This window comes from Anser cygnoides, chromosome 17, assembly GCF_040182565.1.
Source record: "Anser cygnoides isolate HZ-2024a breed goose chromosome 17, Taihu_goose_T2T_genome, whole genome shotgun sequence".
In the NCBI taxonomy this organism is placed as follows: Eukaryota; Metazoa; Chordata; class Aves; order Anseriformes; family Anatidae; genus Anser; species Anser cygnoides.
Genome location: NC_089889.1, coordinates 1,727,179 through 1,751,602, shown reverse-complemented (window position 1 = coordinate 1,751,602; position 24,424 = coordinate 1,727,179). Strand labels below are relative to the sequence as shown.

Here is a 24,424-nt window from a genome sequence, read left to right as displayed (position 1 = left end):
TGTAACTGTTTCCCGGCCGGGTTGGTTTTCTGGTAGCAGGTGCCTAGGTTTGCTGGTTGGTGCTGAGCCGCAGTGCGCCACTTGGCAGGGGCTTGCTTGACACCAGAGTAATTGTGATGCAGCACATCTAGAATGACCCAGGCTTAATGCTAAGAAATAATATTTATTTTTTAAAAAATGAAGACAGCATAGATGAAACCAGTCACAGCAAATGATCCTTAACCACATTTGTTCTCGAACAATAAATTACGATTTGGACCATCGTGCCCTTTTGGAAGGGGCTGCCATGGCTGTGTGCACTTGGGAAGAGGCGGACACACAACGCTTCCCGGCCCCTGACCCTCACCACCGCGATTTTCAGCACGAGGAACCCACAGCGGGGCTGCTGCAAGCTCCCAGCAGGGAGCTGGGAAGCTCTGGCTGCAGTGCTTGGGTCTGTGGTGGGCGTTTAGCACCTGGATGGCGGCTGCAGAGGCTTCTGCCGTGGGCCAGCCCCAGCCGCGTGCAGCGTGGGACGGTGGGGCCTGTAGGTACGATACCCGGGGCTGACAGAGCAGGAAACTCCTTTAACAAACAGGAACAGACAAAACACGAGATATAAATATTATTCGTGGTCACAGAGGTTTAAGTAGACTAAATGCTACATTTCAACTTACAGTTTTCTTTTTTTTTACTGTTTCATCTTTTTTTTTTTTGCAATGTATGTTACCAAGTATACAGCAGGGCTCGTAAATCTAAAAATCTAAATTAGAATCAATTTTACTTGGATTAATCAGAACAGGAAGACGATTCTGAATTGGTACGGTACAGGTACAATATTTGGTCTCTGATTTTTTTTTAAAAAACATGAGTTTCACAGTATCAAAAGTGCTTATTTAAAAGAAATGTAGTGTAACAAACAGTGATTAAAATTTATGCATTTTTGAACATGAATAATTTAGTTGATGTAAAACAGGTTACTGCAGCATTTTAAAAAATTGAACAGTGCTCAGTTTACATAATTTCTTTTCATAACAATAAATTATAAATAAATTTACAAATAGTAATACTGCCTAGCACAAGAATAGACAGAAACACAAGACACAGTACTACAAAGAAATCTATTTTTTTTAAAAAAATCCTAATAATAGGCATAATTCCTAAAAACTTCTAGCCAGTGATCAGCTTCATAATTCAGTTGTACCAATTCCTTCATGGGTAAGGACTTTGTTTTTAACCCTCGATATAACAGTTGTCTGCTATGGGTTTGCTTTTTCATGTTTTTTTTTGCTCCTTTTTGCTATCTCATAACAATAAATTAGCAATAGTTACGTCAGAATAGTGTCAGAGGTGCAAGTGTCTCCAGAAACTGCATGTGATCTTTGTTCGATGGCAATAGTCTTTTGGCAATTGAAGAAAAAAAAGATGAACGTGGTACCAGATCAACTCTTTTGGGCTTCACCTTGGTGCTGCCCAGACCGTTGGCTTGCGCTGGCTGCTGTGTGTGTGACATCGTCAACGTCCACGTCCAGATCACAGTGTCGGGTAAACGCATTTTCCTTAACTGGGCTCATCTTTAGCTCAGCTGCATTCTAGTAAAAATTCCTACTGACTGATTCCCTCCAGTTCTTAAGAGCTCCCCAGTCCTGCAACACAACCATCCATGCCCCTTCCGCGCTCCTGGCATGGCTGAAAGGAGCTCCACTGCCACCAGTTTGAGTTATTTTGGCATCGCGTGCTGCGTCCCAGTAAGTAGCCAACGCTTTCCAAGTGTCTGTAGGAGGAGCTGTTTTATTGCTTTCGGGTCAGATTTTCAGGGTTGGGAGAAACTGGCCCCTGAGTTAGAGGGCCGTGGAATGGTGCAAAAACTTAGAGCAGAGCGATGGGCTTGTTGCCTTGGGGGTTCATGTACTGAGCTGCCGCCGCCACGTTGTCCAGGGCTGTGTACGTGGTGTAAAGGCCCGTGACCTGCACGTCTGAGAAGGAGTGGTCGCTGCCGCTGGAGGCCGGGGTGAGGCCGGGAGTGCCCAGGTCACAGTCTGAGAGGTGCAGCGGGGAGTTGCTGAAGGCACCCAGGTTATCAAGGCTGAAGCTGTCGTCTTTCATTTCCTCCCATATGTTACCTTTAAGAGATTAAATTCCAGTCACAGCAACACATCCACCCTGCCCAGGCACTGCGCAGGGGGCCAGTCCTTAACTAAAGGCTTTTCCATGCTGCTTAGAAACAGCACGGCTCGCAGCCGGCACCAGCTGTAGTGCAAAGGCACTGAGAGTCTCTTCCCCCCAAGGCCCTCTGGGCTCCAGCAGCAGGCCGGACCTTTCCGAACAGCATTTATCTATCACGTGCTGACCAAAAACTAAGGGACAGCGCTAAAAGATGTTCTCTTTAATAAGAAAGATGTGGCCAAAGATGTTCTCCTTTTACAAATGGGCAAAACCACAGCACGGGTAAAGCTATGGTTTCCCAGGGGCAGAGAGATGTGGTGCCCCAGGTCGTTAGTCAGGCGTGCCTGCTTACATCTACCATAGTGCCTGCACTTGAACAGCGATGGTAGTTTGCTTTCCCATCTAGCACAGCACAGAAACGCACCGAGGAAAGCCAGGGAACTCAAGCTGCACAGGCCAGCACCCAGCACAAGTTTTTATCTCAGTTAACCCCACCCCAGTGCAACCGACTGAAGCCCTGCTTCTATACTCAGCAACTCCGTAATTGTATAAATCCTGCCCTCCGCTCCCCCAGATTCCCTCTCCTGTACCTTGCAACGCAAAATCCATAATGCTTGGGTCCAGGGCGTCCACCTCCGTGTTCATGTCCGTGCTCACGGTCAGGAAGTCGGGAGGTGCGCGGCCCATGGGGTGGTGGGGAAGGGGGCTGGGGCTCATGTCGGGCAGAGCGTGGAGAGGGGGCGTTTGGGCAGGTGCCGGCGAGTCCGGGGCGATGCGAGCCTGGGTCTGGATCTGGTGATGCAGGGGGATGGACTGCAGCGAGAGCGTCATGATGGGCTGGGGCTGCAGCTGGGAGATGGAGATCCGGCCTTGGGCTGCTGCCATGTGGGTCAGGGTGGAGACCTCAGCCTCTGCCTGTTTACCGGGCCGCCTGCAGTTCTCCGGTCTGTCAGTGATCAGCTTGTCCAGCTCCTCTGTGCATGCAATACCCGTTCCCAGGGAAGAAAAGACTGAGTTTAACCCCTTTGTTCAAGCAGGGCCCTGTCAAAGCATTTGGCTTGTGAGCACAGCCACACACTTCTGCCATAAAGCTGAGAAGGCAGTGTAACTGTGCGAGAAGCAGCACAGAAGGCAATCTTTGTGCAAAGGGCAAAGAAATGCCATCTACTTCCCTACCCTTAACCCTTACCCTAGTCGAATTCCATGGTAACCCCTAACAGAGCTGAAGAAATGATCACATGAGATTTACACAGAGCAACCAAGCTGCTGCTGATGGCAGCTGACCCGCAGCTGCAGGACTCAGCATCCCCAGGAGGTCTCCTGCTTCCAGGGACACTGAACTCTGTTTGGTTTGGGGTAAGATTCATCTGAGAGCCCCCTGACCGTTTCAGTGGCACTTTTGTTTTTAAGCAAAGAAGAATGCTACTCATCATTGATTGCATATTACAGATTTTACAGCAAAAAACTCCAATTGATTTTGCCAATATTGAGCTCCTGAAAGCTTCAAAAACATTTGTCTTTATAAGTAAGAATAAGAAAGTTTTACTAAAGAGTTTTGCAGAGTAACACAGTTGAAAGCTGCCACTATACATACTAACGCTGGAGGCAGCATAACTCCTCAGATGGTCTTGGATGTGCTAGATAGGTTAGCGCGGGGGAAAAAGATAACCCGCCTTGAACCTGGGGACCGATTTACGCTGAGTGCCTCCGGCCACGACCATCAGTTCGGTTACCTCCGGCTGCAGCAGCGTGTTGCCCTGCCACGCAGCCTCGGGGCAGCAGCAGTGATTTGATTCAGTGCAGAGCACAGGGGGTGTTTCTGCCGTGCAGGTTTGAGGAGGAGGCTGTTGTAAGGCTGGGGTTCTGTGCTAGCCAGCTCTGCGCCACCGAACTTATTTCTTAAGACATGTATTCCTGGACAAACAGACATTTTTAACCCCTCACCTCTCATATAAGTAATTAAAGTGTAGTATAATCCCTACCTGGGTTAGCCATGCTCCTGTGAATGGCAGCTAAGTCCTTCCGCTTCCACTTCTGCATCTCCTCTTCCATCTTGTCAATCTTGGCAGGATTGAGAGCCCACAGGCACCCTTTGCGAGAGGTGCCGCTCATCTTGTTCTCCACCTTCTCAAAACACTTATTGAGGGACAGGTTGTGGCGCACAGAATTCTTCCAGCCATCGGGGGCTGTCTGAAAGATGCAGAGAAGTGTTAGAGAAGTAAGTTGTGAGCAATATTTGTGATGTTCTACTCCCCCCCCCTTGCAGGTGTATGCATACCTTGAAGTAGGGAAAGTGCTCCTTCATGAAGCTGTAGATCTCGCTCACGGGGAGGCTGCCTGTTTTGCTGTTCTTCAGCGCCATTGCAATCAAGCAACTAGAGGACAGAGAGACACTTAACAACAGGCTGTAACCATCCCATCACAGCTTCTTCTGGTCTAGCAGCCTCAGACACTTGGCTGATCATGGGGTTCCCGTGGTGCTCTGCTTCCCCTGGCACCTATAGCCAGGGAGTTTTCGGAAGTCACCCTGCGATCCTGCAGACTTTACGCCTCTGTGCTATTTTTCTACCTAGATGCTGGTTGTCCAGCTGCTCATTTGTTCCTGCTACCCGCCAGGGGCAGTTTCCACAGAACTCTCGAGTGGATGATGGGATTTTTGTTCCCTTCAAAAGGAATCAAATATTCTCATGCTATCGTGCTTACAGTATTTAAAAATCATCCCAATGAACACTGTAAGCAACGTGCTATGCTGTTACCTACTCACCTGTATGAATAGATGGGTTTGGGGTAATGTTTTGGATGCAGTTCCTGGGCAGAGTGAGGAGCCAGGCGTGGCTGAGAATAGTGTGTCTGAGTCCCATAGGACGTGTTGTAGATTGCTGCTGGGTTGCACTGTATGCAGAAGGCAAAGAAAGAAAATGTCAGGTGCAGAATGTCCATAGGTATGTAGGCTTAGGGATTTTCTTTCTCTTTTGAAAGAGTTCTAGAGATGATCTTGGAAGGTACTTCGAGACAGATCACAAGGAAATAACAGTACCTGTGGTGTGTTCTGGGCTATAGCAAACACTTGCTGTGAATGAGGAGGAGGGAAGAGTTGTTGCTGTGTCTGTAAACCAGGAGATGGCTGCCCACCTACAGGGTACTGGCTCATCTGCTGAGATAAAGACAACAGACATGTCAGTCTTGAAATTACCAACATCTTTCCCTAAGAACTGTTGCAAGGGTTGCTCTTACATTTGCTCCATGTGTTGAAATAGAATTCAAACCCAGGATTCCCTGTGGCAGGCTGGCCTGGACATGAATCATTGCTCCAGGTGCTCCTGAGGAGTGCATATTGCTTGCCACAGTACCTATTTTGGAGAAAGTAAATGCAATAGATGTTCACATGAAAGTACACTTCAGAAAAGAGAGCGGTGACATTTATTTTTAATAGATGCAGTTAACACGGCTAAGCTCTGGAGTGGATAATCACACCTCTCTACAGCTTTCCATCCCAAAAGAACCCTGAACGTTTCACAAATTGCAAAGATGACTTCAGCTGCTTCTAAAACTTATGCGGGGAATGAAAGATGACAGCTGTTTAACAGTCCACAGCGGTGTTACAGACACGGTATCCTACTAAAGAAAAAAGGGAAAAAAAACACAAATTCAGCACTATTTGTACTCCAGATATATTTCTGCTCTAAAGGAAGCAAGATGATACACTGAGCTCTCAGCAGAATGCCTTAGGGAGCAAGTGTGTTTACCTACAGAATGTTCACAACGAAAAGAAAGGCGTTCAGTGAACACATGCTGTAAGTCTGTATGAAGCAAACAGGTATGGGGTAAATAAGATGCTCTTAATTTTATCAATGTTGAAACAAACAAGAAAGATTAATTACCTAATTTCAAAGCTGTTGAAAACCTCTGAAATGCAAGTCTTAAATACCTTGGCCCGAGTTCACACAAGGCAACAGCAACTACACTGAGCAGAACAGTCAATCGGACCCTGAGATCGCTGTGGTGACTGCTAGGACTCTGCCTCTTCAAAGGAAAGAAATATATCAACGCTATCCTTATTATCAGGAGACAACAGCCTCCAGTCTTCTGGCAGGAAGTGAAACGCAATGTACCTAAAACAGATCTACTAACAGGAGAGCTGGCATGTGTGGAGGAACGTAAAAGGGGCAGGAGGCCGTGTCATTTCCAGAGCGGTTGTTTAACCTCCTAACAGTTTACCTGTCTGTTGTAGCAATGCATTCTGAGCGCCAAGGCTAAAATCCATTCTTCCACTGGCCATCTGTTGTAAACGAGGAACATCAACAGATGTCAGCCACGACAAGGACTGCAAGTCACTGGGGAGGTCATCTTCGCTCAGCTGGGAGGGGTCAGAAGCTAAGAGCCTGCAAAATAGCGTGAAAGGTTAGAACAGAGCAGAGACGTCCCTGGTCAGAAAGGAGATGTCTGGGATGCCTAAGCTCATGAAGGTCAGCAGGGAAAACACATCAGGCTGGGATTCTGCTTGCAGAGTTCAGATGCGACCTTTTGTTTCACAGCTAGCTGGTTACCGACGTCCTTAGCCTGTAATCATGTGTTGCTTTGTACAATTTGAAACGTTTCAGTTAAGAAAACTTTTCTTGCAGTATTTGGAGGGGAAGAAAGCATGAGAACCTGGAAGAGAAACTGCCTAGAAACAAAACCAAAGCTGATTCATTGTTTTCACATTTGTCAGAAATTTGCACTTGTATGGCCTTGATGTAGAAGAAACCTGTCACGATTTTTACCCTGGCAAATTCGCATAAACCTTGAAATCCAGTGAGCAGCCAGCCTTGGAAGAAGTTTCTGTGCCGAGATCCTCCAGAACCTGCTGCTGGCATTAACACCTGGAGAGAGCTTTTCCCTGCCACTGTACCTGTTGGTGGGGACAGACAGGCACAGATCTGCTGCGCAGACAAAATCAGAGAACAAGCTGTCGATCTCTTCCATTTGGGCATATGAAGTTATTGATACGTTACAAGGAACCACGAAGCATGTGAACCAATTCTTTTAGGCAGTTTTCACATCCTAAATGATCGGAATGAAGAGCTACAGAGTGAGTACACAAGACCATCCAGTCTGTCTTTAGCTGACAAGACCGAGGCAGAGCTGTGACAGACTGCTTTTGGTTTAAAGCTCTGCTCTGACACATTCTGCACGCTCCTTAACACCTGCCTTTGTTTTGCTTCTGATGGCATGTGTTGTACAAAACTGAAATGATGGGAGATATTTATAGTACTCACAAGCTCCTGTGTGGTCAAAACTCCAGTTAAAGTCAACAAAAACTATCGCGAATTGTAAGAAATGGTCCAGCAATTCGTGCCACTAAGGGGTTTTGAAGGGTTAACATTGAGGCCTGGGTTTAGGCGCGAAAAGAACAAGGGATTTCTTCGGAGAAAAACTACTGACTTTGCACGGATGTGCAGTAACTTCTGATAGCCGGCCAAGAGACCACCAGATAAGGAGGAAGAATGAGAGCCTTCCTGTCTTCCTGTCTCCCTGGACCACCAGATAAGGAGGAAGAATGAGGGCCTTCCTGTCTCCCTGTTCGAGCAGCCCCTGAGAAAGTAACAGAGACTGATAAGCAGGCGACATCGGATTCGGGAAACCAATTATAATAACCTTGCCTCTTTTAGAAGTAGTAATAAATATGTATTAGCCTAGGAGTATAAAAAAGTAGATGCCTTACGTAACGGGTGTGCGTCCCGGTGGAGCAGAGACTCCCGGCGCACCCAGCGCTGTTTGCTTGCCTCTATTCGTTTAATAAATTGTAAACTCTGATTGTAATCTTATTTGGGACTCAGTCATTTATAACAATTGGGGGCTCGTCCGGGATGGTCTTGGTTCCTGAATTCTGACTTGATCTAGGAGGGGCGCCCCCACCATTTGGTGGCTCCTGTTCGAGTCAGGTCGGGGCTAACACCATCCTGAACCTGAATAAGGGCAAGCAAAGATTTAGATTTTTTTATGAGCTCCCTTTGCCGGCTGCAGCACTATATTTTGCCCGTAATTCTGCGCGCGAAGATCCGAACGAAGACGACGGAGTCGTAAGTATTTAATGTGTATACCGTTCGGTTGGGTGGGATTCGGTTGCCTGTGTGTGTGAGAGTGTGATTGAGACGGAACGTAGTTCCGAAGCGATTGTGGAGGTCTTCTAACCGCGGTTCCAATCTCCCGCGAGGGACTTGGCCGGTGAAGGACCGAAGCGATTCCTATAGGATTCGTGGGTGGGTGATAGGTCCTAAACCCCCTGCAAGACACTCTCACTAAGGCAACCAAGGGCTGTAGGAATTGCCACAGTAAAATTCCTAGATGGGTCAGACAAAATTGAAGACCCGGGACCAGAGAAAAGGGAGCAAATTACCAGACATACCACCAGAAAGTCCATTAGGGATAATGATTAGAAATTGGAACGATAGGGGCCCCAGAAAAGGGAAAAAGTAAATTAAAAATGGTTCAGTATTGTATGACAGAATGGCCAAAGGAGCCTTTAAGACCACATGTCTTTTGGCCCGTTTTCGGATCCTTTGAAGACTGGGTTTGCCAGGCCTTAAATATACATGTTAATTCAAAGGAACCTTTTAGCCAGGAGGAAAGTGATTATGCAGGATTATGGATCAGGATCTCACGTCCTTTTCCAGCCTCAATATTTACACTAAAAGCAGACGAGAAGTTTGACGACGAAGAGAACAAAAAAATAAAAAAAGAAAAAAAAAAGGAAAAAGAAAAAGATGATGAATGGGAGTCATTGGATAACCTACCACCTCTATATCCTAACAATCCACCCCCGGTGGTGCATCTTGTAATCCTGTTTTGTTCTTAAATGTTTTGACTGTGTCAAGGAGGAAGGTGGGAGCATTATCTAAGTAACAGTTTAGAAGTTTGTGTATATTCGCGGTGGTGTTCGGTCAGTTTCCCAAGTATCGGGGGAGCGGGGCTGACTGATTATCAAAGTGGTAGAACGGAGAGTCACTTCTTTGGTGGTTCGGGCCTGAGCTCTGGGAATTTGGTAAGAAGGGGGAGAGCGAATTTATTTAGGCCTCAATACCTTTTTAAACCCCCATCTTGACGGATACACAGGAGTGATTCCTTGTTTTGTGTAGGCTTACTAACAAAGTGCATGAGAAAAATTAGCATTTGGCTTGAAATTCGGTCTTATTGAAATGTAAATTTTGTGGAAAAGGTGTTATTGTTTGTCTAGAAGACAGAAGGCTGAGTGCTTCAGGTGTTTTTCCGAAGTCCTGCGGATTTATGATTGGAATGGGGCTCATTAATAATCTGAAATAGTAAAGTTTGTATGTGGAAAGAAGAGTTTAATCCCAGAGAACTGGGACATTTGGGAAGAAGATTAGGAAAAGATAGTAAAAACCTGCAATAAAAAGGTTTGCGTGGAAATTGAAACAAGGGACAGTAACTAATATAAATAAATAAAAGGGAATGGGAAATCAAGGAAAAGGGGAAAATCCAAAAAAAAAGGCGTCCTAAAAAAAAAAAAAGAAAAGCCTCCTTGGGTGCATAGTGGCACATTGGAAGGATATTGTTAGAAATGGGGGCACAGAAAGCAAGAGGACTTTCACTAAGTATTGCAATCAATGGTGGCCACTATATAAACTAAATGGCCACTTTATGGGTCAATCGACTATAACAGTGTCTTGCAATTAATGTTTTTGAGGAGAGAAGGAAAATAGGATGAAATGTTGTATAGTGATATGTTGTTTCAGCATGTTGGAGGGAAAAGGTTTGGAATTAAGTTGGCCCCTGACTGAGCCTTTGGTGTTGGCATTAGAAAAGTACGGGCTGGAGAAAGATAAAGGAAGTGTTAAAAGGGTTGTTGAAGGTGTTAAAGGCTGTGTGGCATGTAGTATTTAACAGAGCTGTTTGATGCTGAATGAGCAGGGAAAGAGGATGTAGGAATGTTAATAGTTCCGCCTCAACCCGAGGCTGAGATCTCTAAATCGCGGGTGTGAACCCTCTGGGGCAGGGGGACCGTGATCGGTCCGAGAGAGTTGTCGTGGAAACAGAAAAGCAGCTAACTCTTGAAACAACCTGAGTTCATGTGTGAGCTCAGGTTGCCAATGGGACCGCTCAGGGAACTTTCAACGATTGCATTCCCCTGACCGACCCCCTCACTGAGACCCTAATCACCCCGGAAATTATGTAAATACTAAAATCTGGTTAAATTGGCTATTGGGAATTGAGAATCTGTTCCAACAAGGTCCAAAAGAAACCCCTATGGAATTTATGGAATTTTTGAATTTCTGGACCAACTTTGAAATGCAATGAAAAAAAAAAAAAATGGACCTGGCTTAAAAAAAAAAAAAAAAAAAAAAAAAAAAAAAAAAAAAAAAGAGAGAGAGAGAGAGGCAACTGGCTAGCCTCTTTCCAGGGCAATCAGCCCCTGATATCAGAAAGAAATTGTCTTAGGCTGCAGGACAAACTTACAACAGTCAGGAATGATGGGGACCTGGGGCATCTACCCTAGCAGGTCCACTAGTTGAAATAAAGCTAGGAAACGAAGACAGAGGCTTGAATTTTTTGTTGGTTATGGGAGCTTCTTTCTCTGTGTTAATTAGGCTGTAAATGTAATAGGAGCAACATATTCAGTGTTAAATAGTTTAAAAGGACGATTAGGAACTAAGACAACTACAATAATTGGAGCCACAGGGAAAGAGGAGGAATGGTCATTCTTACAACCCCTTGATTTGCGTTTTGGGGGTAAGGAACTAACCCATGAATTTTAGTATGTACCAGAATGCCCGATGCCACTCTTGGGACGGGATCTATTAGCCAAATTAGATGCAACAATAACCTTTGAGGATGGAGAATTAATAATGAAGGTACCTGAGTCCAAAGTAGGCCAAATCCTAATGATCAAAGATAAACCCTTTGTTAATATTCCAAGAGAAGTAGAAAATGCAGTTATAGCAACAGTACGGGAAACAGATGTACCAGGGAAGTCGAAACTGGCACAACTGGTAAAGGTGGAATTAAAGGAAGGAGCCAAACCTGTTTGAATCAAACAATATCCACTTAAGATAGAAGCTAGGCACAGGAATGGTGAAAATTATTGACAAATTTCTCAAATATCAGAATTCTGGAAGAATGTAAATCGGAATACAATACTCCAATTTTTCCAGTAAAGAAGCCGAATGGCGAGTATAGATTTGTACAAGATCTTAGAGCAATAAATGAAATAACAAAGGATATTCACCCGGTAGTAGCTAATCCTTACACATTGTTAACATCTGTGAAAGGGAAATATAAATGGTTTACCGTGATAGATTTAAAGGATGCCTTCTTTTGCATACCTCTTGATAAAGATAGTAGAAAATTTTTTTGCCTTCAAATGGGAAAACATATTGAAGTTTTTGGACCACATATGGTAACAACCGTTTTGGAACAAAGGGGGGGGGGCACTGGTTATCACCCAGCTGGATGATGAAATATCAGGCAATCCTAATTGAACAAGATGACACAACCTTGAAAACGACTAACCTGTTATATCCAGCAGTATTTCTAGGAACTGTTCCAGAAGAAGGACCGTTGGAACACAGTTGTGTGCAAATAATCGAACATACGCCAGCCACAAAGATTTGAAGGATGTACCCCTTGAAAGGTATTCAGTGGGAATACCACACTCCGTGGCACCCACAAAGCTCAGGGAAAGTAGAAAGGATGAATCAAACAATAAAACAACAATTGGCTAAGTTAATGATCGAGACACAGCTGCCCTGGACGAAAATGCTTACCATTGGCACTTTTAAACATAAGAACTAAACCACACAGTGAGACTGGATTATCATCATATGAAATGTTATATGGTATGCCTTATTCTCAAGGGATGCCCCTAGGGAACAATGTAGTTGAGGATCATAGTATCCAGAAATACATAATTACCATTGGAAGGAGATTACAGGAGATAAGAGAAATTGGGATGATGACTCAGACACCACCTTTAGGATTTGCTATTCATAAAATACAACCAGGAGACAAGGTCTTAATAAAAACCTGGAGAGAAGAATCATTGAACCCCCGATGGGAGGGACCGTACCTTGTTTTACTTACTACTGAAACAGCTGTGAGAACAGCAGAAAGGGGTTGGACCCACGCATCCAGAATAAAAGGACCAATAACTACCGAAGCCTGGAGGGTTGAGTCCACTCCTGGGGAACTGAAACTGAGACTAAAGAGGAACTGATATCCCAGCAATGAGGTTCTGCATGAATTAAGGGCACTGGATAAAGAGGACAAGGCTGAAGGGAGGAAAGGGAGAAGGCAAGACCGGGGTAGGACCCTCCACTGCGGCGTGTATGGTCTACCGAGGGAGGCAACCCCTATGGGTATTGACCGCCGAGTGAGAGTGCCTCGACCGGACTTCTCCCACACCAAGATCAGTTTGTCCTGAGAAAAATAACATGAGAACCTTTTAAACCCATAATAAAATTGTGATTAGTTTTTCCAGGAGCTGGATCACCCTGAAGGGCTGAATGGTAACACAAGCTCTGAAAGCGGGCCCAACCCCATGATTGAAGGCGCTTCCCACACTCTCAAGACTGGACGGCGAAAAAGGCTTATAATATGACAGGTCGCCAAAGAGAACTGAATTGTGACTGTAAGTGGAAACCCAACGTGGGAGCTTGGAAGCGTGCATATACGAGTACAAACGGGGCAGACATTGTAACAGGACCACTCGGTAACAAGGACACTCTGTATTATCACGCCCCAAAGGGTAAAGATGGATGGGATGGTCATTTTCCAAACGGGACGTGGGCCCTAAAGAGACATTATTGGGTGTGTGGCAAACATGCTTACAAGAGGCTACCTGGAAACTGGTCGGGAATATGCTATGGGGGGTACATAAGACCCTTGTTCTTTTTATTGTCACAAACACAAGGAGATCATTTAGGAATAAGATTATATGATGACCTGAACAGAGTGAAACGATCTATAGATACTTCCTTAACCGGGGGTAGTGCCCAAAAATGGGGAAAGGATGAATGGCCTCCTGAAAGAATCATACAGCATTATGGGCCAGCCACCTGGAACCCAAATGAGTTGATATCAGGAGCCCGAGAACCTATTTATAATTTGAACCGAATAATTAGGTTGCAAGCTATCCTCGAGGTTGTAACAAATCAAACAGCGACAGCCTTGGATCTTTTGGCTGACCAATCCACTCAAATGAGAAATGCTATATTCCAACATAGAATGGTCTTAGACTATTTACTAGCAGAAGAAGGGGGAGTATGTGGAAAACTGAACGATTCTAATTGTTGTCTACAGATTGATGATAATGGAAAAGTGGTCAAGCAGATCACAAAGGAAATTAGAAAGTTAGCCCACGTCCCAGTACAAACTTGGAAGGGTATGGATTGGGATTTCTTTTCATGGTTGCCTGGTGAACCATGGGTTAAAAGGATGCTGTTTTTATTTTTATGTGGTGTAATGACATTATTGTTTATACCTTGTATGATACCTTGCTTTACGTTGTTGATACGGCGAGTAATAAATAGCACCCAATTTGTGATGACTTCAGTGGAGAGAAAAGGTGACGTGTCGATAATGATGCTTAAGAAGTGGACACCCCGAGAACTGACTGATGAAATCCAATTGTTACTGACAAAGGTTGAAGGAGAGACACGAATTGATGATTAAAAAAAAAAAAAAGGGAGGAATTGTAAGAAATGGTCCAGCAATTCGTGCCACTAAGGGGTTTTGAAGGGTTAACATTGAGGCCTGGGTTTAGGCGCGAAAAGAACAAGGGATTTCTTCGGAGAAAAACTACTGACTTTGCACGGATGTGCAGTAACTTCTGATAGCCGGCCAAGAGACCACCAGATAAGGAGGAAGAATGAGAGCCTTCCTGTCTTCCTGTCTCCCTGGACCACCAGATAAGGAGGAAGAATGAGGGCCTTCCTGTCTCCCTGTTCGAGCAGCCCCTGAGAAAGTAACAGAGACTGATAAGCAGGCGACATCGGATTCGGGAAACCAATTATAATAACCTTGCCTCTTTTAGAAGTAGTAATAAATATGTATTAGCCTAGGAGTATAAAAAAGTAGATGCCTTACGTAACGGGTGTGCGTCCCGGTGGAGCAGAGACTCCCGGCGCACCCAGCGCTGTTTGCTTGCCTCTATTCGTTTAATAAATTGTAAACTCTGATTGTAATCTTATTTGGGACTCAGTCATTTATAACACGAATGAAAGGATAAACTATTTTACTTATGTTGAACTGTCTCAGCAGTCACGGGAACCTTGAGGAGTGCAGCAGCACTTCGCACATGTGAGGTATCATCAGGGACCCAGGACAAACCCAGCAGGATTCCTGTGCAGGAAGACACCTTTCTCGTCCAGAAGAACAGTTTGGTTGGATGTAGTTGATTTTGCTTTTGAAACAAAGCCTTTAAAGAGCTCTCTCGTAGAAGTGTTAAAGCCAGCTGCACGGCACTAACGCGTGTTCGCTGCCAAATAACGATGCAGAAGCCTTAAATAAATCTGGTCGCTGGCTGGAGCATCTTTTATGTTTTACGTGATTCCAAAGCAGCTTAACAGAGGGAGCCAGAGCTGTAGTGCCTGGCTGCCCAGGAGCTTTCAGCTCCTCTATTCAGGATTTCCACAAACACGCATCAAACTTCCCCAAACTATTATCTACTAGATCTTTAAAGCTGAATTTAATGTATTTGTTTGTAGAAAGGCTGTGAAAAGAAAAAGAAAAAGAAAAGACACCCATGAGCAGGAGCCAAAAGCCCAAATCCTGGCCAAAACATCTTCGAACCTCTCTCCCAGCCTACCCTGGCTTCTTTCTCTTACTGTAGTTATAGTGCAATAATTAGCATTGCCATGGTTACCCCTGTTCAGTTATTTTGTGAGGCCTGGGACTTAAATACATAAAAAGAATGTCAGGTGACCGCTCTGCTGGCCCAGACATTGGCTGGATCGGAAGAAAACAAGGGCATTAAATGATTTGAAAACTGGGCAGGCTCATGTCGTTTGCAACAGTTGGCCCCGTTCATTGTAAGCCGATAACCCATTGTGGAGCAACGACTGTTGCCCAGTGGCACGTGGCCTCGATTGTTTTTGGGATTCTTGCTTAATTGTGTTTTTTTTTTTTTCCCCCCCCCTCCTCCCTTTTACAAACCCCACATTAATCTGGCCGGATGACAGGCGACACGCAGCGCGCACACCCCCGCCATCTGGCACCCCGCTCCCCGCCGGTCCCCGCAGCCCGGGCAGCGAGCGCCGGGGTCAGCTGGGCGGCGCGGGTCAGCACCCACCGCACACGCCGCCTGTCAGCCCGGGGATCAGCCCTGCACACGGGCTCCGCAGCAGCAGCAGCCGTCGCCTCTTCGGGGGGAAGAGGTCTCCCCACGTTGTTCTTGCAGTCCGTGCACCGGTGGCTCCGCACGCAGCTCCTCCGGGGCGCTGGGCACCGTCCTGGAGGCTGGTCCCGCTCTGGGCAGCATCGCTCCCTGGCCACGCAGGCCCACGCGCGTCCCATCCCGTCCCTGCTCTCCCATGGCCAGTGCGGACCAGGTGATGACAAGGACAGTAGCTGAATTTTTTAGGTCGATACCACAGTCACCAAGCTCCGTTTTAAACACATACCAAGAGGCAATAACGCATAGTAACAAGGCAAGGTGCACAAGCCAGCTCTTTTTCCAAAACAAAGGCATTTTCTTCCCTTCCCCACGCTAGTACGGCAGGGCTCTCTGAAATCGAGCTTACAGTTCTTTTACAGTCACCCCTGCTGCTCACGTATACAGAATAACTGCCAGAATAACTGTCTTCACTGATCATGGGACTAAAAGCAAATTTAATCAGAGTAAAATAAATATTTCACATCTAAGGATTATTCTCCTGGTTGTCCTCAAAATCAATGCTGAAATTTCATACACCTTAATGAAGGCGAGGCTGCTTACAGCACGCCCACTGCTCTCTGACGGAGGTGTTTTAAATGCCCAGCTAAAAGCAGCTTATCTCGGTACGCAGGATCAGTGTGTGTCCGGCTTTCAGCGAGAAACGCTGAGCTAACTGTCTCTGGAAGGAGAGCTGTGCGCAGTGATACCTAACATTTTAATCTCTTAGGGCTCAGTCTGTCCGACCTGCAAAATGGGCTGTGCAGGCCAACTACAGACGGATAAACACGGGCTGTGATTTCGTGCTCTCTGATTCTGTTCCCCTCCACCATCCCTTTCATCTCGCATTTGAGGGTAAACTTCAGGAGTCAGAGATCGTGCCTTCAGACGGGCGTTCACAGCCCTGGCACAATGGGGCACTGTAGTAAAAGCAGCCATTTCCTTTCAAGGCATGTAAATGAGATAAATAGTGATACGCTGTAATTAATGCACACTGCCCAAAGTGTCCCCAGCTGCACATTCCCCAGGGCTGCCTGGTACACACGCCGAGCTGCTGCACCCCTACGCAGAAAGGTTCCCGTCATGCCAAACGTGTTGCAAACATAACATTAGTTTTTAAAGGTGTGGTGAAATTATCAGCTCCGTTTTTACCCCTCTCCTTGCAAATCTCTGCAGGAAGAACCCTTCTGTTTCTGTGTGTTTCTGTCCTAGAAAGGCCACCGCATCCGTAAGACTCCACACGATGGTGAGGATTTATGCTATGGTACATGACGCCGCAGTGCTCAGTGCTAACATTCGTCTTTGCTGTCTGCTCTATCATGCCTTGCCCAAAATATTTACCTGCTCAGGGAAATAGCCCTTGGCCAGCAGCCAGCCCGCAGAAAGTTTACTTGAAACAGGAAAAGTTGCTGTTAAAATGAAGCAGCTTTCCAGACCTCCTTACGCTGAGCTACAGTTTTCTGCCAGGAATCCCTGAGAAATCGGAGTCCCGCACTGGTCGCACACTTGGCCAAGCTCACAAGAGCCTGTCAGCAGTGCAGAATCATGTGTTACACGTACCTAAGGATAGCTCGCTTTCTTCCCCTCACATACACGTGTGCTGCTGGCACATCTGCTGTTGGAAACAGTTAACTTGGCACCAGCAGGAGACACCAACAGAGCACCTAGCTATAGGGAAAGATCCATTCCTGGCAGCACCTTGCAGAAGCCTGCAGCATAAGAATTGAATTTGGCTCTGTGTTCGTAAACCTGACCTTAGCATCTTTCCTCGCGCTGAGCTGTTCTAACTCAGCCGGACCTACGGAGCTGGATGTAACGTGGCAGTCACCGCAGACTGCTGTCAGCGTGAACTCCCCGCTTCCGCGCTTGCAGGCTCTGTTGGGCGAGGAACTCGGCACTGGAGAGCACAGGAACCTTCAGCAGTGCTACAGAAAGTCCGCCAATCGCGTCTGCTGAGACTGAAGAAACGCTCGGCAGCGACCAGCACACCCTAAAATATTTTATCTCCAGGTGGTCCAGCCAATACCGGGGCATTCCAGCTTGCGATACGGTACGCGAAGTTACACGTTCCTGTGCACGTTGAACCTCCCACACTTCAGGGGGCTCTGCCTGCTTGGAGCACGCCCCTAAAAGATGCCAAGCACTCAAACTGGTTGATGTTGTAGGGTGGATCTAGTGCTATTGGCATGTTCAGCTTCAAGCAGTTTCGGGATGCCTCTCACTCAACAGACAGTTTTCATTACCATTGCTAGCACTGACTTCTGAGCTTTTTGCGAGCGATGGCACCGCTCAACAAGTAGAAGCAATCGGGGTGATAGGTCCTTAATTAGCTGTTTGCAACAGTTTACCCAGTGAGTGACAACCAAACTGGAGAAGTCCTCAGAAAACCCCTTCTTGAAGCGGTTATGAGGAACTGTTTGCTTTTGTCTGGGGTTACGTAACGTCCTCAGAACAAGCACAACAATTTCCCTTATGTAAAACAACACAAGGAAAATATTTATGTTTGTGACTCTTCAGCTGTCTCCATGGTGAGAATCACTCTCTTTTATTAGAGTCAACTTCCCCCGTCTCCTTTTGCTCCTCATTCCATCTGTTGTGCTCTTTCCCTCTCCACACTCTTCCTCGCACTTTCCCCTCTGCAGGTGTTTCCCTGCACCAGGTTCTGTTTTCCAGGCTCCACAACCATCTGCCTCCTTCCTCCCCGTTCCTGCTCCACCTCCTCACCTGCTCACGGCCAGCAGCTCTCACCGCTGCTTTGCTCTGCAGTTCCACTTCACCTTTTGAAGTCACGCCACCCATCCAGTCCCAAATGTCTAGCCTGCCTTTCTCCTCCCTGCCTTCAAGTTCTTCTAGCAATTTCTGGATTTGCTGGAAACAAGAACAGAAATTAGGCAGCTTTCTAGGGACAACCAGAACATCCCTCCTCAGCTACAACTCAGGAAACTTTGGATTAGATGAACCAAAGCTAGTGAGGAAAAAGCAAATAACACAATTACCCTGTCAGGTGTTGCTGTTCTCCTCTCCTTACATCATGGTGCAGAAGAGAAGACGATTCTCCAAAAACCTCCCACAAAGACACTTAAGCTCTAACAGATCCAGCTATACATGCTCTTGGAGACTTTTATACGTTTCAGCTCTGGGTTTCCCAACACCCCGTTACATCATTTCGGCCTGGGATGAAGGGAAACTGAATTACGGGTGACCTGCCTGATTTGCTTAAGCCTAAGAGGAAGTTAGCAGCAATGTCAGCACTGAACTCCCAGACGCTCGCTCCTTGCTCTGCTTCACCCACATAATCATCCCTTCTTCCCGCAGAGTGGCATTTGCCAAATGCAGCCAGTATCTTAATCTACAATCTGTTTTGTTTAAATAAAATTAAAAAAAAATCTGCTGTGACTAATGTCAAAATCAGTTTCTCCCGCAAAAATGTGTTGAAGTATCTGGCACCACACGAATGTTTTCTGTAAAAATCAATAGCCTTGTCTACCAGGGAAGCTGTTTTTTTCCTTTGACATTGCTTCAGCTGTGGTTCATTAGCACTGAACTGATTTACTTGCCTGGGATCTTGAGTAGACATTTACTCCAGTCTAAAGGGAACATAAAATGTACTATCCTGGGTTTTGTGCTGGTGCAAGAACCCGCCTCCCTTGCCTTAGTTGCCGCTGTGGTCACCCAGCAAGTCTCCTTTCCACACAGGCGAGGTTTTTGTCAGTGGGTGAAATAAGAGCTTTCTCAGAGGAATGCTGAAAAGATACAGATTCCTTTTCTGCTTCCTTGTCTTGAGCTGGAGGTCAAGCACCTTCTGTGAGGTAACACAGGAGCTCAGTTCTGGTTTCACTGGAAACAGAAGCCGCAGAAGCCGGCGGGATGCTGCCTGGATACAAACCAGCCCTCCCTGGCTCTGGCAGTAACTACAAGACAATTTGAGGAGTGAGGGCCACTATTTTTTGGTAATGCTGATTAGCACATTTCAGGAACCGCATAGGAAACAGCTGAGCTAATCCACTTAAATCAATCCACAGCGGCCCGAGTTTGACTGATTCCTAGGAGGTTTCTCACATTTTTGAAAGAATGAAGCAACTACTGTGATGAAATTCCTCCGACACATCGAGTCATTATCTCACTCCCTGTCAGACACACGTGGTGTCAAGGGAATGGACACTGACATTTTCTTCAGGAAGAATTACGGTGTCGTTAGTTATGCATTTGTAACCTTCTGTCTGCAGAAATTTACTTCTTGCAATCTCCCAGCCGCCATCTACCCGCGGCAGTGACTGGCAGACATCCTGAACTGTAGCTCGCTCTCCCTAGCTCAAACCCAGATATCAGACTACCACTTAGGAGAGCTGAAAGGTACCCGGCATCACAGAAGGTAAGGACCGTCCGCCTTTTTCACCACTGCATGCAGTCATATCTGGAACATACGAAACGCAGTGGTTATGTGTATATAATTAATTTATACACATGGCAATTCAAGGCTGACGGGATTTGTTGCCAGTCTTAAGTAATTGCTGGATCAATAGCTGGAGAAAGTGACACCGTAACTGTTTGGGACAAGAACTGAAGAACAGCTTAACCAAGAAAACCCTTTACCTTTTAAACATGCTTTGATGATAAACTACGGTAGCATAAAGTAATTATTACAGCGAAAAATAATCATCAGAGCGCCTAATCAGCTAAATATAGGGCAATTTATTTAAGAACCAGAGGGACAATTAAAATGGGATGAAGGGGGATATAGTCCACTAATACGCTAAGTGCTTTACGGTGGAGTCACTACTCATGACCAACCAAAAGGATTGCTATTTAAAATTCGATTCCAGTTTAACGCGAATAGAAAATGCATTACAAGGCCTTCAAAATACTACATAAGGCTTCTGTCAGTTGGAAATGTATGATAATACACAGCTACAATACAATGAAAGAATAAAACCACCGTCCTTACACAAAATGCCGAGCTGCTGGAGTTCAAGTCCACTTTAGCCAAGCCAAAAGTAAACTGTTGTAAATCCGTTGCTATAACCTCGTCTGCCTCACTGGGGCTGCTAATGCTGAAGACCTTCATATTAAATCTGATTCTGCGCTTGTATATGTTGCCATAGATCTTCTACTTCTCTTGCACCAATTAAACTAGACTGCGTGAACATGGACTGCAAATTTCAGGGGAAAAAAATACTGCAAGAAGACCACAACACTCATGAGCTGAATCTCAAAGACCAGCTCCAAAGCCACTGAAGACCAGGGGAGCTCTCCACTGGTTTGGTAGCTTTCATTCAGCTCCTATAACACATGCAGCTTTGTGCTGAGATAACCACAGGTGCACCACTGCACGGTACTCTGCTCATTGCTTTGATGCTGATACCAAAATATTTACGCTAAAGCATAATATTAGGTTTTTAATTATAATTAACAAAGTGTTAGTAAAGTGTTAAAGGTTTAAAAACTCCAAGTGCTGTTACTCTCTGCCTTTGTTCCCTGAAACCTAACATGAAATCATTAGAAATACTTGCCACCACTACAATTATGAAAATAGTGAAGGAGGCGGAATTTTCTCTGGGAAAGTGAGAGAGGCATCTGCTAATACCAAGTTTTACTTTGCACTGATAGCCAGGCAGTGAAAGCTCCGTAACAACATAGGACTTGGAGAAGCTGCGACGGCCCTTAATCATTCCTGTACAGCGTGATGTTTTATATCCCACAGCTGAATCCACAGAATAGAAATTTGTCTAAAATCGTTTTATTATGGTGTAAATAGTGCTTGGACTTTGCGCAGTGTAGTCCTGAGGATTAGGCTGCTATCTCCTACCTCAAATTTACTGTAGATTCTTTAGATACAGAGAATTCTAATGTCTGCTAAAATCAGTTTTTTTTCCCCTATTTTTTTTTAAACAAACAAACAAATCCATAGTTTCATGCTCTGTGCATAAATGCAGGAAAACATATTGGCATTTACTGATTTGATCCCCTGCCCACATGCACACGCACTCTCTCCCTTTCAGTGTTTCTTCCTGCAGCCTCCCAGGAAAGCCTGGTCTCCTCCAAGTCCAACTGCCCAACTGGAAGCTTCCAAGTGAGACAGAAGAGTATTCTCAGCACAGCCCCAGCCTCCCACTCACTAATTGGAGGCCATTCCCATTTTGTGGAGCCTTGATGCTCCCCCATGGAGCACTCAGGACTGTGGGTTCCAGTCTTGGGCTGTGGTGACAGCAGGAGAGTAAACAGAGCTGATAGAATTTGACAGGTCTATTCTTTTCTTAAAATCATTCAGTCTAAAAGATTTTCTTTTACATAATCCAAAGTGTTTTCTCATGAAGTAGGACAAATACTGCTCTGCATTTATGGTGCAGTTCAGATTTTATGCATTTTTATCAGAATTTGCCACTATTAAACGAGGTCAAATAATTCATTTTAGAACTGCAATAAAGAAATCACAAATGGGTTGAAAACGTTAGAGAACTCTGATCACTGAGTTCAAAATGCTTAACAGAGAATTAACAGTAGTTTTAAAAAGTAGTTGACCCCGATAAAAGGAGAAACTCTTACAATTCCTTTGCTGGCAGTAAGATAAATTCAACCTTTCTCAAAAAAAAAAGTGGTTTTGTTTTTGTTTTTCTGCAGCTATGAGTTAAAGAATAGCTCTCTCCATAATAAGGGTCTTTGTTAAGGTGGTGAGTTCTTCAGGGCACCGGTACAGGCTTACACGTAAGTACCCAGAAGCCTCTCTCATACACACCCGTCATTAAATACTGACTAATTTCTTTACAAATATTTACATAGCCAACAAAATGCCTAGAGCAAACAGCGTTTTAATAAACAGCAAAACAGAGTTCCACAAACCTTTTTTTCCCCACAGTGGCTTCAGAGAGTATTACAAATCACTTGTTGAGCTGCAAGAGGCTACAGCGCAGTGCTTGCCTTTTGAATAGAAAGAGGCTGTCGGAAGAATACCTGCGGCTGACCACTCTTACGCACAGAAACGTGTGAAAACACCCTCAGGCTGGGAGGAAGGTGCTAGTCTGTCACTCCTTATTTAAAAAAAAAAATAAAAAAGAGTTTTGGTTTGTTTTTAATTGTGAGAACCAGATCACGCTCTGCTGTTACGTATTTCTTGGAACTTGGCATCATGTGACAGGACGTACCCTAAGTTAACCCAGCGCACTGTAATTCACGCATAACTGCCCTGTGACTTCTAACAATACTTTTACATGATAACTGCAAGCATATTGGCATAGGCAAATTATCAGAGGCTGTTGACAGATCCAGATTTGTTCCCACTGGTAGTAGCAGAACTCTGACAGAAGCCAGCGCTTTGGAGTACTACAGAAGTACTTGTTTTAATGAAAAACTCTCCCAGTGCGTATTGCACGTCATGGAGACGTTCAATGACTACTTCAAAATAACGCAAAACGCAATCTGAAAGGGAGTTTTTAAATAATTAAAGAAGGACATCCTTGTCTGGCAACACTTTTACAGTAAAGAGAGCTTGCTAGAAGGTCAGCCCAAGGCTCTGAAGGTGTAGTTATCAAAAATGGCTCGGCACCAAAACACTTTAAACAGGAATACTTCTAAATAAGTAACGCGTTATAAGCGGTCACCACCTTAGAAATCCAATTCGGCGCAGAGAAGTAACGCGGTTAGCTTTTTTGGACAGCAGGCCTTCTACACGCTACATTTCGGTAAGGCAACCACGAGAACCTGTTAAAACAACCTCAGCCAGCAGGCTTTGACAGCGCAGCGCGTAGCGTTGAACCGGTAAAGAGTCCTCACCTGTACTCCTGTGCAGGGTGGTGACTTTGCCCTGAGTTCCCAAGGACTCCTGACATTATGGACGGGAGATCGCTTTCTATCATCTCCTTCGCAAAAGACAAAAACAACACAAAAAGGAAAGAGAGCATTCACACGGGCGTGGGGTAGCTATCCAGCATTTCAGCAGCGGAGGGGGGGGGAAATCAACAAAAATCCCACCGAAGCACCTGGGCTGAAGGGGAAGGGAGCCGGAGGCGCCTTACCGCCACCCACCAGCCCAGCGGGCGCTATTTGGGCCCTCAGAGGCTTCCCGGGGGGGGGGGAGCCCCCTCAGCCCGAGCGTCAGAGCCCCGGCGGGGCAGCGAGGCCGGCCGGGACGGCACCGGCGGGGCTTTCGGTGCCGTTTCACCGCCGGGACGAGCTCCTGGCCCGGCTCCCGGTGCTCTTCGGGGGGACGGCGAGCCCTCACCGCGCTGCCTCAGCCCCCCACCCGGGGGGGGGGGGGTGGGACACCGGCAGGCGAAGCTGGGGCCCCTCGGAGCTCGGCCGCACCCCGCGCCCCCCGCCGCTCCCACAAACCTGGCGGCCCCCGCGGGGGAGGGGGGGGGCCCGGCGCGGCGGGGTCTCCCTCTGGCGGCCCTCGGAGCGGGGTGGGGGGGCTCGGAGTCTCCGCCGGCTGCCCTCAGCGGGGGCCCGGCCCGGCGCTTCGGGGGGACACCGGCCCTCCGGCGGTGGGCGGGGATGAAGGGGGGTGGGGGGGGGGTGAAGCCCTCAGCGGGGTGAAGCCCCGCTGAGGCGGCTCGGGGCTGGGGACGGGGTGGCGGCGGCGGGGAGCGCGGCGGCTGGGCGGCGCGGCCGGGCTCCAGCCCGTTTTTAAATTTCCCTCTCAGGAGCTGTCCAGCCTGGAGCATGCGCGGCCGGGGCCGCCCGCAGGGTCAGGGCCGGGGCAGGGCCGGCGGAGCGCGGCGTTTCCCGGCAGCGCTGCGAGACCCCCCCCCCCCGTCCTCCTTCACCCCCCCTCCCCTTCTCTCTTCACGCCCGGGGGGACCTGGCCGTGATTAACGCTGAACGAGCCGAGGGGGGGAGTTAAAAAAAAAATAAATTAAAAAAAACACCAGCTTCTCGCAACTTTCTGGGGGCGTTTAGCACCCGGGCAGCGCGCTG

The 24,424-nt window shown here is 46.6% G+C and overlaps 1 protein-coding gene and 1 long non-coding RNA gene across 10 annotated transcripts; one reads left to right on the top strand and one right to left on the bottom strand.

Annotated features, from left to right (window-relative positions):
* Positions 1–143: 143 nt before the first annotated feature.
* Positions 144–23,989, bottom strand: FOXN4 (forkhead box N4). 9 transcript variants are annotated; one of them, XM_066979188.1, is made up of 10 exons: positions 23,840–23,989; positions 23,282–23,367; positions 6,364–6,527; positions 5,380–5,495; positions 5,183–5,299; positions 4,910–5,037; positions 4,424–4,520; positions 4,128–4,335; positions 2,736–3,119; positions 144–2,102 (listed from the first exon to the last, which is right to left on the bottom strand). In XM_066979188.1, exons 2-10 carry the CDS (start codon positions 23,362–23,364, stop codon positions 1,849–1,851), a joined length of 1,551 nt encoding a protein of 516 aa, XP_066835289.1. In that variant the 5' UTR covers positions 23,365–23,367; positions 23,840–23,989; the 3' UTR covers positions 144–1,848. The 9 variants fall into 9 exon arrangements, with proteins under 9 accessions (XP_066835289.1, XP_047929806.2, XP_047929808.2 ...); XM_048073849.2 differs by lacking the exons at positions 23,282–23,367; positions 23,840–23,989 and adding exons at positions 15,434–18,382; positions 18,511–18,585; XM_048073851.2 differs by lacking the exon at positions 23,840–23,989 and having other exon boundaries at positions 23,282–23,743.
* LOC106031088 (uncharacterized) lies at positions 19,759–22,584 on the top strand. The gene is made up of 2 exons (XR_001204103.3): positions 19,759–19,886; positions 22,368–22,584. It is a non-coding gene; the product is annotated as an uncharacterized lncRNA (long non-coding RNA).
* Positions 23,990–24,424: the final 435 nt, after the last annotated feature.

What these genes read in the sequence shown, in the direction of transcription:
- FOXN4 (XM_048073849.2), bottom strand. Translation starts at nt 15,657, where the DNA reads ATGGGACGCGCGTGGGCCTGCGTGGCCAGGGAGCGATGCTGCCCAGAG. An exon ending in GCTGACAGGCGGCGTGTGCG is followed by an intron (nt 6,528 to 15,433) that starts GTGGGTGCTGAC and finishes GCTATTTTGCAG; the next exon opens with GCTCTTAGCTTCTGACCCCT. An exon ending in AAACCCATCTATTCATACAG is followed by an intron (nt 4,521 to 4,909) that starts GTGAGTAGGTAA and finishes TCTGTCCTCTAG; the next exon opens with TTGCTTGATTGCAATGGCGC.